General features: G+C 37.7%; 1 protein-coding gene across 1 annotated transcript in view; it reads left to right on the top strand.

The window, feature by feature from the left end:
* LAMA2 (laminin subunit alpha 2) overlaps positions 1–17,514 on the top strand; it is a 653,829-nt gene that overhangs the window by 343,562 nt on the left and 292,753 nt on the right. Inside the window, exons 13-14 of the mRNA XM_081529101.1 lie at positions 8,153–8,254; positions 9,618–9,829. Of these exons, the coding sequence (XP_081385227.1) occupies positions 8,153–8,254; positions 9,618–9,829 (314 nt within the window). The remainder of the gene's footprint in view (positions 1–8,152; positions 8,255–9,617; positions 9,830–17,514) is intronic.

The following is a 17,514-nucleotide window of genomic DNA, read 5'->3' on the forward strand; positions in this document are numbered from 1 at the left end:
GTGGGACACTTCTATTTTGAAAGAGATCTCCGTGAATGAATGAAGTAGTAAACACTTAAATGGGAGGTCCCTTTTCCGAGTTTAAAGCTCTGGGGCTTGGAATCTAGAAAGATAAATCACCTGCCCACTTTATGATACTAAATTGAAATTGACAGGTATGTTTCATTTATCTTGCTCAATATTGCAAAGCCTTTCCCTCCTTTGCTTTTAGTATATCCCTCCTGAAATATTTGCTCTGGTAAGAAAAGCAAATGTTGGGATTTACGCCCCACTTCGTGAAGTAAGAATGATGATATTCTAACATCAGAGAACCAGATATTCCAAGCTTTTTTTTCTGAGAAAAAAATTTTCTTGCAGATATATTGTTTTCCATTGATCATCCATTCTCCACCCCTCAATTCATTCATATTTCTTGAATTGGGGGAAAAAGAGAACACACAAAACTTAATACAAAATACTTTCATAAAGCTTAGCTTTATGAATTAACTTCAGCCTTTTCCACTCATGAGGGAAAACTTTCCTGCCTCATTAAGTTTTTAATGCAATGTGCTGCCTGCATACTACATTATTATGTGTGACATTAGGTTATATATTGCATAGTAACTGTAATGTTACTTGCAATCAAGATGTTTCTTTCCCCTGAAGGTAGAATTAAAACAGGTACTCGTGGGAAACAGCTACTTGTGTTGCTCTATTCTTAATGGGGTGAAATTGAGGATCAGGAGAGTGAAGGCTTAGCACTGAACCATCTCCAGGAAGGGATGGTTGCTACTCCTTTGTCTTGCAGTGCCTTTGCAACTTGATATCTGAATCTCCCCAAAGAGAATTTTACTTAGTAGATAAGTGAAAAAGTGAAAATGTTAGTTGCTCAGTCATGTCCGACACTCGGCGACCCCATGGGCTGTGGTCCACCAGGCTCCTCTGTCCACAGAATTTTCCAGGTAAGTATACTGAAGTGGGTAGCCATTCCCTTCTCCAGGGGATCTTCCCCACCTAGGGAGGGATTGAACTGGGGTCTCCTGCATTGCAGGCATATTCTTTACCCTCTAAGCCACCAGGAAAGCATAATTAAGGGGAAAAGTAAAAGGCTAGGTCTTTGGGGACTCCTATAGAATCAAATATCTTCATTAAATTCACTTCCTCTTTGTATTGAAAAGGGATACAGTTTTCATCTCTGGTAAATATAGTCTAATCCATTCAGTAAATATAACAATTGTCCTAAAGCAAACTGAAATTTCACTTATTTCTACCTTTGGAAAAGCAAATATTTCTAGCCAATAGATGATGACAACTTGGTTTCTAATAGCCAGAGAAAATGAAATCTTCTCTTCTCTTGTACATGGAGTGCTTCATAAAATTAGAGAAATCAACGTTGTCCCCAAGATGAACTAATGTGAAAATGTCAAATATAAAACTGATAATTAAGTCTACAAAGTCCAAAATTGTGGAAAGCTTAAGTTATACACAGTACACATAACTTAACAATGTCATGTGATGTATTGTTAGAGTTCTTCATTGCTGTGGGATGAGTTGGTTTACACAGAGTTCTGTTTTGTTTTTTTTTTAATCCTTTAGCTCTTTTACCAGTTGTGGTTGCTGCTGACTTCTCAGTAGATTTTAAGAACATCAGTAAAAGAGCTTTTTTTTCCTAGTCTTCTGTCCAGTGGGATAGCATCCAGGCAAAGAAAGAAAAGTAGCATTTCAATGGTCAGAGAGCTGTAAGAATGAGAATTTCAGCAGAAAAAGTACCTTAAGCAAATATAAGTAGCAGGATGGATACCAAAAAAAGACTAAATTTGGAATTTCAAAACTTTTTCAACTTGTGGTTCTCTTCAGTTCAGTCGTTCAGTTGTGTCTGACTCTTTGCAACCCCATGGACTGCAGCACGCCAGGCTTCCCTGTCCATCACCAACTCCCGGAGCTTACTCAAACACATGTCTATTGAGTCGGTGATGCCATCCAACCATCTCATTCTCTGTCATCCTCTTCTCCTCCCGCCTTCAATCTTTCCCAGCATCAGGGTCTTTTCCAGTGAGTCAGCTCTCTTAGCATCTCCATATTTTTTTCACATTGCCTTCTAGATCAACTGAAATGTGCCACAGTAGTTAGGGCTGAACAACAATAAATATTTGTAATCTAGCAACTCAGCAATCATTAAAAAATAATGCACATAAATTTAAACAATATAATAATTTCTTTTCTTCATAAATTACTACAGTTACTTACTAATGGGATCTTGCTTGAGGAGTAATATTCAAATTCTCAAAACTTAGAATCAGATAAGACCCTACTGCCCTTATTTTCTGTTACACATTAATTTTTGCACAACACTTGGTTTTTAATCACAACATTCACTGAAAACTTTCCTTAACAAAGTTATGACATGACTGAAAATGCAAGTAAACAAAAACATAGCTCAAAATTTTGAGAATATCCCCTAGAGGAATATGGTATTATCTGTTAAAATTGTGAACTACCCAGAACTAGTTGTTTGTGTGGTGTCCAATAGCTACACAGTATTTCTTTGTTTCCTTCAAACATTTACAGCATCCCACTCTGCCTTTGTGAGTTTACTGCAGTGCTCTGGGGCATCTGTGCACAGAGCTAGTGTACAGGGAGCTAAATATATCCTACAGAGTATTGAAACTGCACAGAAACTTTAATGATACTATAGATCTCAGGGCCACTGCAGGTTCTTCATTAAGGAAGTGCAACAGCAGAAGTAATTGTTGATAAAACTTTCCCCAACAAGAAGACTAAAGTCAGAGAATTGAATTCAAATGCTTGATGAGGACCTAGTGAGTATGATATAGCAATGGGAACAGAAAGTTAGACAAGAAACATCTCAAGGAATAGGATTGAGGCACTAATCTGATACAAGTAATAGAGTGAAAACAATATTATGTAGTATCTATAGTTTCCACTTTACAACAGAGAAATGAAGCAATGGCTTGACTCATGTAACTTATGGAACTTGGCAAAATAGTTGTTTGTTTCCTGGGAAGAGCCAGATAATAAATTTTGGATATTCTGAATGTTTGATATGTTATTAAACAGTCATTCAGTACAGAACTGTTATAGGCTGAACTGTCCCCCCAAAATTCACATGTTGAAGTCCTAACTCCCAGAATCTCAAAATGAGACTGAATTTGAAGAAAGGATCCTTTATTTTGATTAAGCTAAAATGGGGCAATTAATGTGGTCCCTAATACACTATGACTCTTCCTTATAAGAAGAGGAAATTAGGACACAGACAAACACAGAAGGAAGACCATGGGAGAACATAGGAAAAAGATGACCATCTACAAGCCAAGGTGAGGGGCCTAAGAAGAAACCAGTCTTGCTGACATCTTTTTTCTTTTTTTTGATAGGCAAGAAGTAGATTTGTTAATATAGAATGCTAGTGTTAGATGCAAGTGGGCAGGTAAGGGGGGTTCTCCCAGCTGACCCCTTGATCTCAGGTTTCTGTTGTTCACCCAGTTTCTGGACCTTTGTTATGGCACCATGACCAAATTCATACAGGAACATGGGACAGGATAGAAGATACAGATTGAGAAACCAGGACTGAACACAGTTCAATCCATGAGAGAGGAATGGAAAGTCAGTAAGAAAGGATAACCAAAAAAGGATAAGAATCATAGAAACATCCATATACTGAGTATAGAATGAAAGAAAAATGTATTTATAATGGAGACAGAGGTACCTCTGTCATACTCCAGAGAAAGAAGTATCAGAAATGTTTAATGCAGTAGAAAACCAAGGAGTCGAGAATCTCAAGAATTATTACACATCACATGGAACTGAACAAAAGCCCATTCGTGGTTGCTAGATAGAGCTGATAAATGACCTTTCAAGACATACTGTTAGTGAAGTTCTAAGTGTGGAAAGCAGGCTGCAGTAGATGAAATAAGTAAGGTTAGATGAGTAGAAGTAAAGAAAATGAAGTGGTAATACCCCATACCTCAGAGTTTGACAGCAAAACTAACAAATGCCCAGAGATAATAGCTAGTGGAGACAATAAAGTCAATTGATGACTTGCAGCTCTGTGCACATTTGATTTGATGGAGTGAAGACTGGGACATGGAAAGAATTATTGGAGAGTGGAGAAGCAAGCAGGTGAAGGAGCCATTTGGATTATGGAGCAGAATATAGATGGAGAAGAGACAGAAGCCTTCATCCAAAGCTATATATATAAAGACAACTTATATTTCAAGTATTTCCACAGCTTTTTCCCCAGAAAACAAATATTCCATAGAAAAGAAGTTTTTATAACTTTATTTTATTGAGCTTCAAAATCACTGCATTTGGTGACTGCAGCCATGAAATTAAAAGACACTTGCTCCTTGGAAGAAAAACTATGATGAGCATAGACAGCCTATTAAAAAGCAGAGACATTACTTTGCCAACAAAGATCCATCTTATCAAAGCTATGTTTTTTTTAGTAGTCATGTATGGATGTGAGAGTTGGACCATAAAGAAAGCTGAGTGCCAAAGAATGGATTCTTGTGAACTGTGGTGTTGGAGAAGACTCCTGAGAGTCCCAGGACTGCAAGGAGATCAAACCAATCAATCCTAAAGGAAATCAGGCCTGAATATTCATTTGAGGAACTGATGCTAAGCCTGAAGCTCCAATATTTTGGCCACCTGATGCAAAGAGCTGACTCATTGGAAAAGACCCTGATTCCGTGAAAGATTGAAGGCAGGAGGAGAAGGGGACGACCGAGGACAAGGTGGTTGGATGGCATCATGGACTCAATGGACATGAATTTGAGCAATACTCCAGGATATGGTGAGGGACAGGGAAGCATTGTGTGCTGCAGTCCACGGGGATGCAAAGAGACATGACTGAGTGACTGAACAACAAATAACTGACTTGTTACAAAGACTCTCTCCAGTGATATGTACCCTTTGGGGAAGACACATTAGCTGGAAACAATACCAATAAATGCTTGGTTTCATTTCTTATAAGGAGATTATTTGATGCAGTTGATGGATAAATAGAAGCAAAGGAGTTTTGTTGTTGTTCAGTCGCTTAGTCTTGGCCAACTGTTTGCAACTCCGTGGACTGCAGCACGCCAACCTTCCCTGTCCTTCACCATCTCCCAGAGCTTGCTCAAACTCGTGTCCATTGAGTCAGTGCTGCCATCCAACCATATCATCCTCTGTCATCCTCTTCTCCTCCTGCCTTCAATCTTTCCCAGCATCAGGGTCTTTTCTTTCTTTTCTTTTTTTTTTTTTTTAATAAATTTATTTATTTTAGTTGGGGGCTAATTACTTTACAGTATTGTAGTAGTTTTTGCCATACATTGACATGAATCAGCCATGGGTTTACGTGTGTTCCCCTTCCTGGACCCCCCTCCCACCTCCCTCCCCATCCCATCCCTCCAGGGCATCCCATTGCCCCAGCCCTGAGCATTTGTCTCATGCATCGAACATGGAATGGTGTTCTGTTTCACATATGATAATATACATGTTTCAAAGCTATTCTCCCAGAAGGTCTTTTCTAATGAGTTGGCTCTTCCCATCAGGTGGCCAAAGTATTGGAGCTTCAGCTTTAGCAGAGAATAAATAATTAACCCTGGGAGGTGTGCTTAGTCATTCAATGTGTCGGACTCTTTGCAACCCTGGTGGACTGTAGCCTGCCAGGCTTCTCTGTCCATGGGATTTTCCCAGCAAGAATACTGAAGTGGGTTGCCATTTCCTCCTGCAGGGTATCTTCCTGACCCAGTGATCGACACAAGTCTCCTGTATTGCAGTCAGGTTCTTTGCCACTAAGCTACCCAGGAAGCCCTGTTCCTAGGAGATGCAGTTTCTCAATTAAAGGATGATATTAAAACAACCTTTTTAAAAAATTACTTGAATAAGTACTCGACTAAGTAATTATATAGAGATATATCATCAGTATATACGTTAGGGTGAATGAAATAGACAATGATTTTAATATTATGGAAATGAACACTTGTAGCTTGGGGAAAAAACATCTGGTAACAGTATCATGCATCTATTTAAAATTGCCTATTATTTCACAACCTAGGTGGAAGCAAAAAGGATTCACTCATGAAAACCATTAAATGACCCAAAAACCAGTTCTAATGATACCTAAGCATGAATATCAGAGATGCATGAAAGAGTATAGAAAAAAGTTGTTTTATTAAATGTGAATGAGAAAGCAATTTCTCATTAGTATTACTACTATTACTATAAGCCCTCAGGAGAACAGGTTGAATGAATTCTGCTCCATTGTTTGTGTTATATATTATTGACCCATAAAAGGCCTCTCTCTTTTTCTATGTAGTTATTTGTTGTTTTCCCTCCATTTCCACCCTCATTACTCTCTCATATTATATTACTTCATATATTATATGACTTTATTATAAGTAGGTATGGAAAATACATTGACAAATCAAATATTGTAACAAATCAAACATTTTTCTTTTCATCTTGAGTCTCAACATCTGGGATATTCAAATTACATTTTGGCTCTTTTCTTTGGCAAAATGGGAGTTACCTTTAATTCTAAGTTTCTTAAATTGATTTAAGGAAATTAAGAATTAATTTACCTTGATCTTTTTCTTTTTTTTAGGAAACCTGTTTTAGAAGGATAATAGCATGTAATCTAAATTTTAATAATCAAAATACATTTAGAAGCTCAAAAGTTTGCGATATTATAGATCTATATCCCAATGTCCTTTCCAAACTCAGTCCCTACCTCCTATTAAATATTTGTATTAATTTAGGAAATTCTGAATAATTAAGTCCTTTGAAATATATGAAACATTCTTTGCTGCTGCCTTTCTGGACTCCCATCATTAAGAAAATGTCTGGTTGATTTTTGAAAAAGCATGTTTTGTGTAATTTTGAAAGCTTATCTTAATAGAACCAAAAACCTTTTACATAGATTCACCCCTCATTACTCACAATAATGCCGAGTGCTATAGTCCAGGCAGATATTTATTATTTTAGATATGAAATACATTAGAATAGGGCTATTTTTCAGTGGAGCAAGGGAATAAAAGTTTTCTGAATTTTAGTTCCTTATAGAGCTCCCTGTAATGAGCTCTTAGAAGACATTGAGAAGCTGTGATTTAAAAACCTTGTTTAATCAGCCATGGCGAGCTGTGTTCCATTCCCAATGGAACAACTCTGAAAGGAATCTGGGTTCCTCCTTCTCCACCCAGAGCATCACCAGGAGTTGCTTTGTGGTCAGGGTCTGCCATGAGAGGCCACAGAGAGCCCAGGGCTGCGAAGCTAGGTCTCTGCTTGTCAGTATGAAGGAAACGGCAGAATACAAATCATCAGCTTTGTTTTATGAGTGTCTATTTACAATGCTGGGGTGGAACTTTTAGAAGAGCACTGCAGCATTTGCATCATCTGTCATTCAAGTTCCAGTGTTGATTCCTGTCCTGTAAATGATCTCGCTTTCCTATTTTTTTTTTTATCCTTTGTACAAGGTTACCGTCAATTTCAGCAAATGTAAACCTCAAGCATACATTGTATGGGGTTCAGCATGCATGTTGGAAGAAAAGAATTTTGTTTAATGAAAAAGGATAACAGCATTCATTCACTCTAAGCATATTTGATTGCACAAGGGAAAGTGTATCTTCTTTGGAAATTTTGATTAAATTTTATCATGATATAAAATTTGCTGCTTTATTTCTTTTTCTTTGACCACCAAGATTGTCCAGCATTGCTTATAGTCTAGGTAAAGTGCCTGTGAAATGGAGTGATATCTTTGTTGAAAGCATTCAGACTCACAGAAAGTGAGTGACCCTCGGTGATGAGTAGAAATCTCCCAATTTGAACAAAGATCCTTCTCTGTTTGGGAATTGTAAAGCTCAAGCTACACACTAGGAAAAACTACAGGAGGGGCTGTGTTTGGTTCCCTGGAAGTTAACCTCTTTCAGCAAGCCTGCAATACCAGGAAAAAGAATTCATGAATTTATATGTGTGTCAGGCTTGCCATTGATAGGTAAGGTTCATATAAAGGTTACTCCTAAAGAAATGTCTGTCATTCTCAATCTGCACGCTCATGATTTCTGTTTCTTCCAAATCCTTCCCTCTAGAACAATAAAATAATTTAAAAATAATAAGCAAAGCAAAGATAATAGCCTATCTCCTGTCCTGTAATGATGATGCATCTTCTCTCTTGTAGCTCACAGCAGCTGGAGGACAGTTGATGTTTACCATATCATATGACCTTGAAGAAGCAAACGAAGATGCAGAACACACACTCCAGCTTATGGTTATCTTAGAGGTAGAGTATGGGAAGTGCTGTTTATGTTTAACTGCTTTACACTCATGTAATCTGAGGTTATCCTTACCTAACTAGTTTAACATTCATTTATATACTACTAGAGAAAAAGATTGTATCTTGGGTTTTTTTTTTTTTTTTTTTTTGCCATTCACTCTGAGACATATCTAGAAGACTGAACATAGGTCTTGGGTTCCAATGGTAAAGGGGATTTTTAGAGCAGACTTGAAATTTAAATTTGAAACCTAATGACCATGTTCCCCAAAATATAAGGATACTGAAAGTGTTTGAGCAAATGGCTGATTTATGTAGTTGTAGTTTTTCCATCTCTGCTTGCTTCCAGGTAGATTTTATTGTTTATTCCTTTGTTTATATTAGGTAGAAGTCAATGGAAAAGGGAAACTTATCTATTTAGATATAGCTGAATCTTGATTTCAAAACTCTCTTAATTTAACTAAGAAAAATATAGGAGAAACTGCTTTGAGCATTTGGAGGGACACAAGCGGTTCCCAAAGGCTAGAAGCCTAAAGTTATCACATAAAAGCCACCTTCCTTTCTCATATTCTTGCTTTCTTCTCCTCTGCTCACACAAAGGCACACATTTCATGCATATTTATAGGTCCAAAGGGATCTATGTTGATTTATCATGGGGCTCTGTTGTTGTTTTGGTCTGGAAATGTTCATGCATGAGAATCAATTTAAAAAAGTCTTCCCCCAAAATGAATGTTTCCAGTATTAGGTGAAGTGATCTGAGTGATATATATCATTACATATGTGTGTGTATATGAGAATAGAAGTATGTCATGGAATTCCTTTGAGATAAAAGGGGTTCTCTAAATGTAAAATGTTGAGATTATATATTATTAATATGAATGAACTAAGATAAAAGGTTAACCCAAATGATGATGATACCATTATCTGATTGTAATCATGAAACTGTAGGATTTTTTCTTGTTTCTTTTTTCCCCAGATTGAAGAGTCCTTTAAAACAATAGCTTCATACACTGTTTTAACTTTTCTTCCCCATTTTCCTATATAACCCACATTCACTATAAAATAGTATATCTGAAATATTCAGTTTTGTGCACTTCTGTAAAATTGATGTATTTGTAATCATATATATATAGACTTACTAAGTATTAATTATTTTAGTTAATAGAGGAAGCAGAGTCATGTATAACCAAGAAGCTTATACGTTGTGGTACATCGAGTTAAGACTAACATTTAAATTGTTTTCTCTGCCTTTTATACATACTAGAAATATGCTGACAGGGAAAGCTAACCTGAAATAACTGAGGATAACCTGCAAAGAGGAGAATCCCTTTTTTCACAGTTTTATCCTTTTATCCTCTCTTTCCCCCTTTAGGGAAATGACTTGAGAATCAGCTCAGCCCAAGATGAGGTGTATCTGCAACCATCTGAAGAACATATTAATGTGTTGTCACTTAAAGAAGAATCATTTACCACACATGGCACAAATTTCCCAGTCAGTAGAAAGGAGTTCATGACAGTGCTTGTGAATTTGCAGAGAGTCCTCATACAAATCACATACAGCCTTGGGATGGATGCCATCTTCAGGTAAACTCAGGAATTGCATCTCGCAGCTCTTAGACATTTGCCTTGGGGCGGACACACGTGCTAAGTGACTGAAGATCCCTAAGGTTTGCCATCTTCAAATAATAGTTAATGATGGAGCACTGGTTTTCTGAAAAGTGTTTCTATTGATCTTTAAAATTTTACCTACCCAGGATGAATTTGTCTTAGTTCTTTTTCAGTATTGATGATTCTCAGTTCTGCCAGAACATGCAATAAAAATGATCCCTATACTGAGAAATGCTGTACTGGAAAGCACAGTCTCCTTTATGATGACTCAAATAGTGGAAAAGTAAAGTGATATAATTCCAGAATACCCATATTCAGAAAGTGGTCTGTAAAGTATTTTCTTCCACTAATTCATTTTAGTAGATTCTGACTTAATAGTATATGGTTGATAATGAGAGATATAAGCACCTTAATTTGAATAACCACAAGTTTTTTTGTGAAACACTGTAATACTATAATGGCTGCATGATATCAAGGAAAGTAAGACTAAGGATTCAGTTAGTTCTATTGCTTATTATATGTGTGACCTTTGGCAGGTGGTTGGTCCTTATGGAAACTGGATTTCTTCAAATGTGAAGTGGAGATAATAGTGCCTACCTTTCAGGGTCATTGTGAAAATTATATGTGATAATTATGTAAAGTGCTCATTACCTCGAACACTTTCAAGGGATTATTCCTTTCTACTCTCTGTTTTGTTTCCTTAAAGAGAGAACTCCTCAACTTGAGCTAAACATGTCCACAAGAGGCATCCTAAAGGCTGCCTTCCATTTAAAAAAAAAAAAAAAAAAAGACTTACAAACTTCATGGCAGTTTTTTCCTACATGTGTGCATTCTAAGTTGCTTCAGTTGTGTCTGTCTCTTTGCAACCCTGTGGACTGTAGCCCGCCAGGCTTCTGTGTCCATGGGATTCTCAAGCAAGGATACTATAGTGGGTTGCCATGCCCTCCCCCAGGGGATCTTCCAGACCCAGGGATCAAACCCAGCATCTCTATGTTTCCTGCATTGGCAGGCAAGTTCTTTACTGCAAGTGCCACCTAGCAAGCCCAATTTTGTCCTAAAGCAGCTTAAATTAGATGATCAAATGTGACCCCAAACCGACAGCTTGGCATACCCATCAGCACAGCAATGTCTCCAATGCTGGTTTATCTACAAGAGGGTTTTTTAATTGCTGATGCTCCACCACCCCCCTTCATCTGCTTGTGCTGTCTAGTTTGTCTTTCACTTGTAGTATTTCAACTAAGTATAATCATCATTACCATCTCCCTAAGGAGAGAATCACAGATTCAGAAACAGAACCACTGCCAAACAATGTACCTCTTTTGCATAGTCAATGCTGCTAGAAGCTGGGTTAAAATGCCATGAGGATGAGAAGCAGCACTTCGGAATTAATTATGTTTTTTCACATTTAGTAAATAGAGACTGTCATGATGTTTAAAGAGTACAAAGAGATGAGTCCTCTGGATTTCAAAATAAATGACAAGCAAATTGACAAAAAGTGGCTGAGGAGTTTGTTTATTTTTGCCAGCCTTGCTTCTCAGACTAGTTAATCCAAAGCATTTCTCCCTGATTCATGTGAGATAATTTTAGTGTCTACTCACCTTAAAATCACTAGTTTCATCTGAGCCCTCTGAGCTTTTCCCATACATGAACAACGTGTTCACAGAGCATGGCTATGGGATCCAACACAGAAACTAATCCATGTAGGTGATGCTCTCTGCAGCCTACATTACATAAGGCATTGTAGTTCTAGAAGTTAAAGCCATGTTGTATGTGAAACTCCTACCCACTTCAGGTGAGCCACAAGCCAGCATGAATCTTGAGTCAGTAAGCTTGTTATATTTTATTTATCTCTGATCTATGAGTGGATTGAGTCCTATTTGTAAAACATCACTTGAATTGATTTCAACTTGTCTTGCACAGTAGGCTTCCAACTTGGTATTCGGCTTGTGTGTAAGCACAAGTAAATTGAAGCTATCACAACAGAAATTCATGTTTAGAATTATTTAAGGAGGATTTACTTCCATGGTAGTTCTCTCAGCAAGCGGGCTTATGTTCCACCCGATACAGAGGAACTAGAATCGGATAGTGGAAGGAGAATGGGGCAGCAGGTTAGAATTTTGACTTCTGTTTTCAAGTTAGCTGTTTAATAGTTGTGAACATAAGTATTGTTTTAGATCTCTTTGGGTTTCAGTCACCTCATCTGTAAAATGAGGAGGACAATTGCTTGTCAGTGTCAAAAAGTCACTATGAGAGTGGAATTAAAGCAAAAGTGCTTTGCTCATAGCCAGTCAGCACACAAATCTGAAGCGTTTCCATCTGACCTGCACATTCTAGGAAGTACCATTTTCTCCAACTACCATTAAGACTTGAAGATGTCTAGAATAAAGAATGGACTGGTATTTCCAAATTGAGACCATTTTTGCTGTCATTCTTTTCCACAGTGCTGAGGAGCCCATGTGATAAAATTAATTGATTTCCTTCTCATTTAACTCATTAATAAATGAAGATAAAAATGGAAAACTTTTCATTCTTCCTTTAAGAATGTAAGAGAAATCAACTTAAGTGTGAATCTTTCTCCTTTAAATTCTCCAAACCTTAGTTTCAGTAGCAATCCTTGATATTTAACTTGATATTTTTCTTATCACCTGTGAAAGTGAAAGTGTTAGTCGCTCAGTCGTGTCTGACTCTTTGTGACCCCATGGACTGTAAACTGCCTGGTTCCTCTGTCCACAAAATTCTCCAATCAAGAATACTGGGGTGGGTAGCCATTTCCTTCTCCAGGGGATCTTCCCGACCCAGGGATTGAACCGGATCTCTTGCATTGCAGGCAGATTCTTTATCATCTGAGCCACCAGGGAAGACCTTATACCCTATAGTAGACATTAGTACAGTTCATCAAATATTTAATCTCCTGCTTTTGAAATATTGCGTTTCATAGGTCTTGGTTTGGCCAATGAAATGTGAGCTGAAGTGATGTATTATTCCTGTTCTACTATCCCCACTCTCAAACCTAGAAAAGCATTGAATTACCTGTAGGAGACTCTATGGAGCTTACACAGTTACCAGAACATAAAAACAGTCTGAAATATTGACAGCATATGGAGGGCAGCTGCCCTGAAAGGTTACCCAGAACCGTAGAGGATTTTCCATGAGTAAACTTTTGTTTTCTGATAAGCCACTGAGAATTCAGTTGTTTGTTAGCCCAGCGTAACTGAGCCCATTGTGACTTTGTTGTGATACAACCCATATATCGTTATTGTTTGAAAATAAATTTCTCCAAGGCTAGACATTTTCACATGACTTTTAAAGTGGGTTTTTTTTTTTTTTGGTATCAAAAACATTACACAGAATTTATGTAATAAATTATCTAATAAATAATCTAGAAAAATCCATATAAACAAAGGAGTGTTTTGATGATTATAGAAATAGTGCTGATAGTATACTTCTACCTTTTGAAAGTAATAACCCAGGTAATCACATTTGAAGAAATTATTACAATGAGGGCTCTAACGATCTTAAAAAGATTTCTGTAACTTGCTCTTGGGAAGAGGTTCAGCCAGGTTTTATACCAACATGTGTTTTTTTCCCCATTGCCTTTCACTACCTCCCAAATCTATTCTGTAATATTGGATTTATTCAGTCTGCCAGCATTTACTGAGTGCCTTCCCTGTGTATTTGAATCTCAGCTTCCTGTTTTGTAAAATGGCAGAAACGTACCTAACTTTCAAGATTGAATGCTCAGTGAGAAAATGATGTATCTGAGACACCTGACCTTCTGTCTAGTGTACAGTGAGAGATAATGTCGGGTAACAAGCTAGCCGTTGGTTTTTGGTTTCAGTCTGTGCTGCACAATATTTGCAGACAGTATTATACAGACAAGGCACTTTACTTCTCTGAGCTTCAGGTTATTCCTTTGTAAATGTGGACAGAAACATGATTACTGCATTGGTTTCATTGATCTTTTAAAATATAATTTTATTTATTGATTTATTTTGGCTGTGCTGGGCCTTCGTTGCTGCGCTGGCTTTTCTCTAGTTGCAGAGAGCAGGGGCTACTCTCTAGTTGCAGTGCATGGGCTTCTCATTGCGGTGGCTACACTCGTTGTGGAGCACAGGCTAAGGGAGCACTGACTTCAGTAGTTGCAGCATGTGGGCTCGGTAGTGGTGGTTCTTGGGCTTTAGAGCACGGGCTCAATAGTTGTGTCACACGGACCTAGTTGCTCCACGGAATGTGGGATCTACCCAGACCAAGAGATCGTACCTGTGTCTCCTGTATTGGCAGGCATATTCTTCACCACTAAGCCGGCAGGGAAGCCCAGTTTCATTGAGGCTTAAGGGTGATATGTCTCAAGTTCCCATTACAATGCACAGAAGTTATAATTATTATAATGCACACTCAGTACGCAGTAATTATTATGATGTGGTAGTTCTAGGCTAAGGAAAGAGGATACAAAGACGGATAAATGATCAGTGAATTCAAACAAGGTATAGTCCATTATCAAAGTTAGACGTATGTTTGTGTTATATAATAAAGAGTGCAGTGGAAGTGAGCACAATGCATATTGGTAGGACTAAGGAGAAAGAAATATGAATTCTCATATTAGCATTTAGTACATTTTTGATGAATGGTTTGCAACAGTGGTAGATTCTGTTCGTTATTTCCCTTAGTTGGCATAGAACTGAAAATGTTTGGGGAAAATATCTAGCTCATACCAAGATAGCTCACTCAGACACTGACTGAGTTTGTAAATGATTCTGTTGCCTTTTTACGTATGAGATAAAAAATGATTAGACTTCATTAATTGAGTAGTACTTTGTAGAACTTTCACAAGACAGAGGCTAAAGGAAATTCTAAGTCATCATCTTATGTTGCATCAAAAATGAAATAGAACAAAGCCCCTGAACAATAATAAAATCCTTATCTATGGTAACAAACCCAAAGTAACATTTATTTAAGTAGAATTAAATGGAGGTCTTCTATATTTTTAAAAAAAGTGAATTTAAAAAATAATTATTTAAAAGAGTTTTAATATCAAATGTCCTGTTGTTTAAAGAATAACTTGGATTTTTTTCCCTTTTTTGTGAAGCATGATGTATCTAACTCCGGTTGAAAATATAGTAAAAAATATACAGAGCAGTCTTTAAGTCAGTACCAGGGCAATGTTTCTTATATGATTCCAATATTTTCAGTAATAGCTTATATAATTATGCCTTTGCTCTTCATCCATCATCTTATCTGTATTTCCCTTTCATAATAATTAGAAAGAATCAGCTAGAGCATTTGACAAATCTATGACAGTTCATGCATCTCCAACAATACTTTATTACTACCAGCATTATGTATTTTAATGAATACAGCCTGTATCAAGAAAATAAAATGGCCATATTGAAAAGGGAAAAATAATAAACTACAGACTTCTTCATGAGTAACGCTAAAAACTATTAAACACATTAAAATCCCATTTAACAAATATCAGAACCTAATGAACATTGGGACTGCTCGGCGAATACTAATGTGGAATATTGCTGGGAAAGATGTTTGAGTGTTGAAATTTCTCATAGCTCAAAATGGTTACATAGATTAAGGAGAGGAACATCTGTTGTTTCAAAGACAAATGAAAGTTGGTAGTTCATTGAAAATATTTTTGTTTTGTTCCATTTTAAATTGTTTTTTAATGTAGTCATTTACTTTCTTTCTATTTTAAAATGTTCCTATACTACAGTCCACGCTTAGTTGCTTCAGTCGTGTCCAACTCTGCAGCCCCATTTATTGTAGTCTGCCAGGCTTCTCTGTCCATGAGATTTCCTAGGCAAGAATACTGGTGTGTGTTGCCTTTTCATTCTCCTTGGATACTACAGTCCATAGGATCGCAAAGAGTCAGACATGACTGAAGCAACTTCAGTTCAGTTCAGTTCAGTCACTCAGTCATGACTGACTCTTTGCAACCCCGTGGACTGCAGCACTCCAGGCTTACCTGTCCATCACCAACTCCCAGAGCTTACTCAAACTCATGTCCATTGAGTCAGTGATGCCATCCAACCATCTCATCCTCTGTTGTATCCTTCTCCTCCCACCTTCAATCTTTCCCAGCATCAGGGTCTTTTCAAATGAGTCAGTTCTTCACATGAGGTGGTCAGAGTATCGGAGTTTCAGCTTCAGCATCAGTCCTTCCAATGAATATTCGGGACTGATTTCCTTTAGGATGGACTGGTTGTATCTCCTTGCTCTCCAAGGGACTCTCAAGAGTCTTTTCCAACACCACAGTTCAAAAGCACCAATTCTTTGGCACTCAGCTTTCTTTATAGTCCAACTCTCACATCCATACATGACCACTGGAAAAACCAATGCTTTGACCAGACGGTTGGCACCACTTTGTTAGCAAAGTGATATCTCTGCTTAATATGCTGCCTAGGTTGGTCATAACTTTTCTTCCAAGGAGCAAGCGTCTTTGAATTTCATGGCTGTAGTCACCATCCGCAGTGATTTTGGAGCCCCCCAAAATAAGGTCTGTCACTGTTTCCATTGTTTCCTCATCTGTTTGCCATGAAGTGATGGAACCAGATGCCATGATCTTAGTTTTCTGAATGCTGAGTTTTAAGCCAGCATTTCACTCTCCTCCTTCACTTTTATCAAAAGGCTCTTTAGTTCTTCTTCGCTTTCTGCCAAAAGTGTGGTGTCATCTGCATATCTGAGGTTGTTGATATTCCTCCCAGCAATCTTGATTCCAGCTTGTGCTTCATCTAGTCCAGCATTTCTCATTATGTACTCTGCAAATAAGTTAAATAAGCAGGGTGACAATATATAACCTTAACATACTCCTTTCCTGATTTGGAACCAGTCTGTTGTTACATGTCCAGTTCTAACTGCTGCTTCCTGACCTGCACACAGATTTCTCAGGAGACAGGTCAGGTGGTATGGTATTCCCATCTCTTGAAGAATTTGCACAGTTTGTTGTGATTCACACAGTCATAGGCTTTGGCATAGTCAATAAAGCAGAAATAGATGTTTTTCTGGAATTCTGTCGCTTTTTCGATGATCCAGTGGATGTTGACAATTTTGATCTCTGGTTCCTCTACCTTTTATAAATCCAGCTTGAACATATGGAAGTTCACGATTCATGTACTGTTGAAGCCTGGCTTGGAGAATTTTGAGCATTACTTTGCTAGTGTGTGAGATGAGTGCAACTGTGTGGTAGTTTGAGCATTCTTTGGCATTGCCTTTTTTGGGATTGGAATGAAAACTGACCTTTTCCAGTCCTGTGGCCACTGCTGAGTTTTCCAAATTTGCTGGCATATTGAGTGCAACACTTTCATAGCATCATTTTTTAGGATTCAAAATAGTTCAACTTAGCATGCATGAATACTCTTTCTTAATTTTTTGTTTATTAATCTTATATTGATTGTCCTGGGACTATATCTATAGACAGTTGACCAGGCTCCTGGTTAGTAAGCTATGCTAGTCTTTTATATGATAATAAACTAGTATGCATGCATGCTAAGTCTCTTCAGTTGTGTCCTCTTTGCAACCCCATGGACTGTAGCCCACCAGGCTCCTCTGTCCATGGGATTCTCCAGGCAGTAATACTGGAGTGCATTGGCAAGCCCTCCTCCAGGGGATCTTCTATTTGTCTCTGGCATTGGCAAGCGGGTTCTTTGCACCAC

This window comes from Giraffa tippelskirchi, chromosome 9, assembly GCF_054371585.1.
Source record: "Giraffa tippelskirchi isolate mGirTip1 chromosome 9, T2T-mGirTip1v1.2.pri, whole genome shotgun sequence".
NCBI lineage: Eukaryota > Metazoa > Chordata > Mammalia > Artiodactyla > Giraffidae > Giraffa > Giraffa tippelskirchi.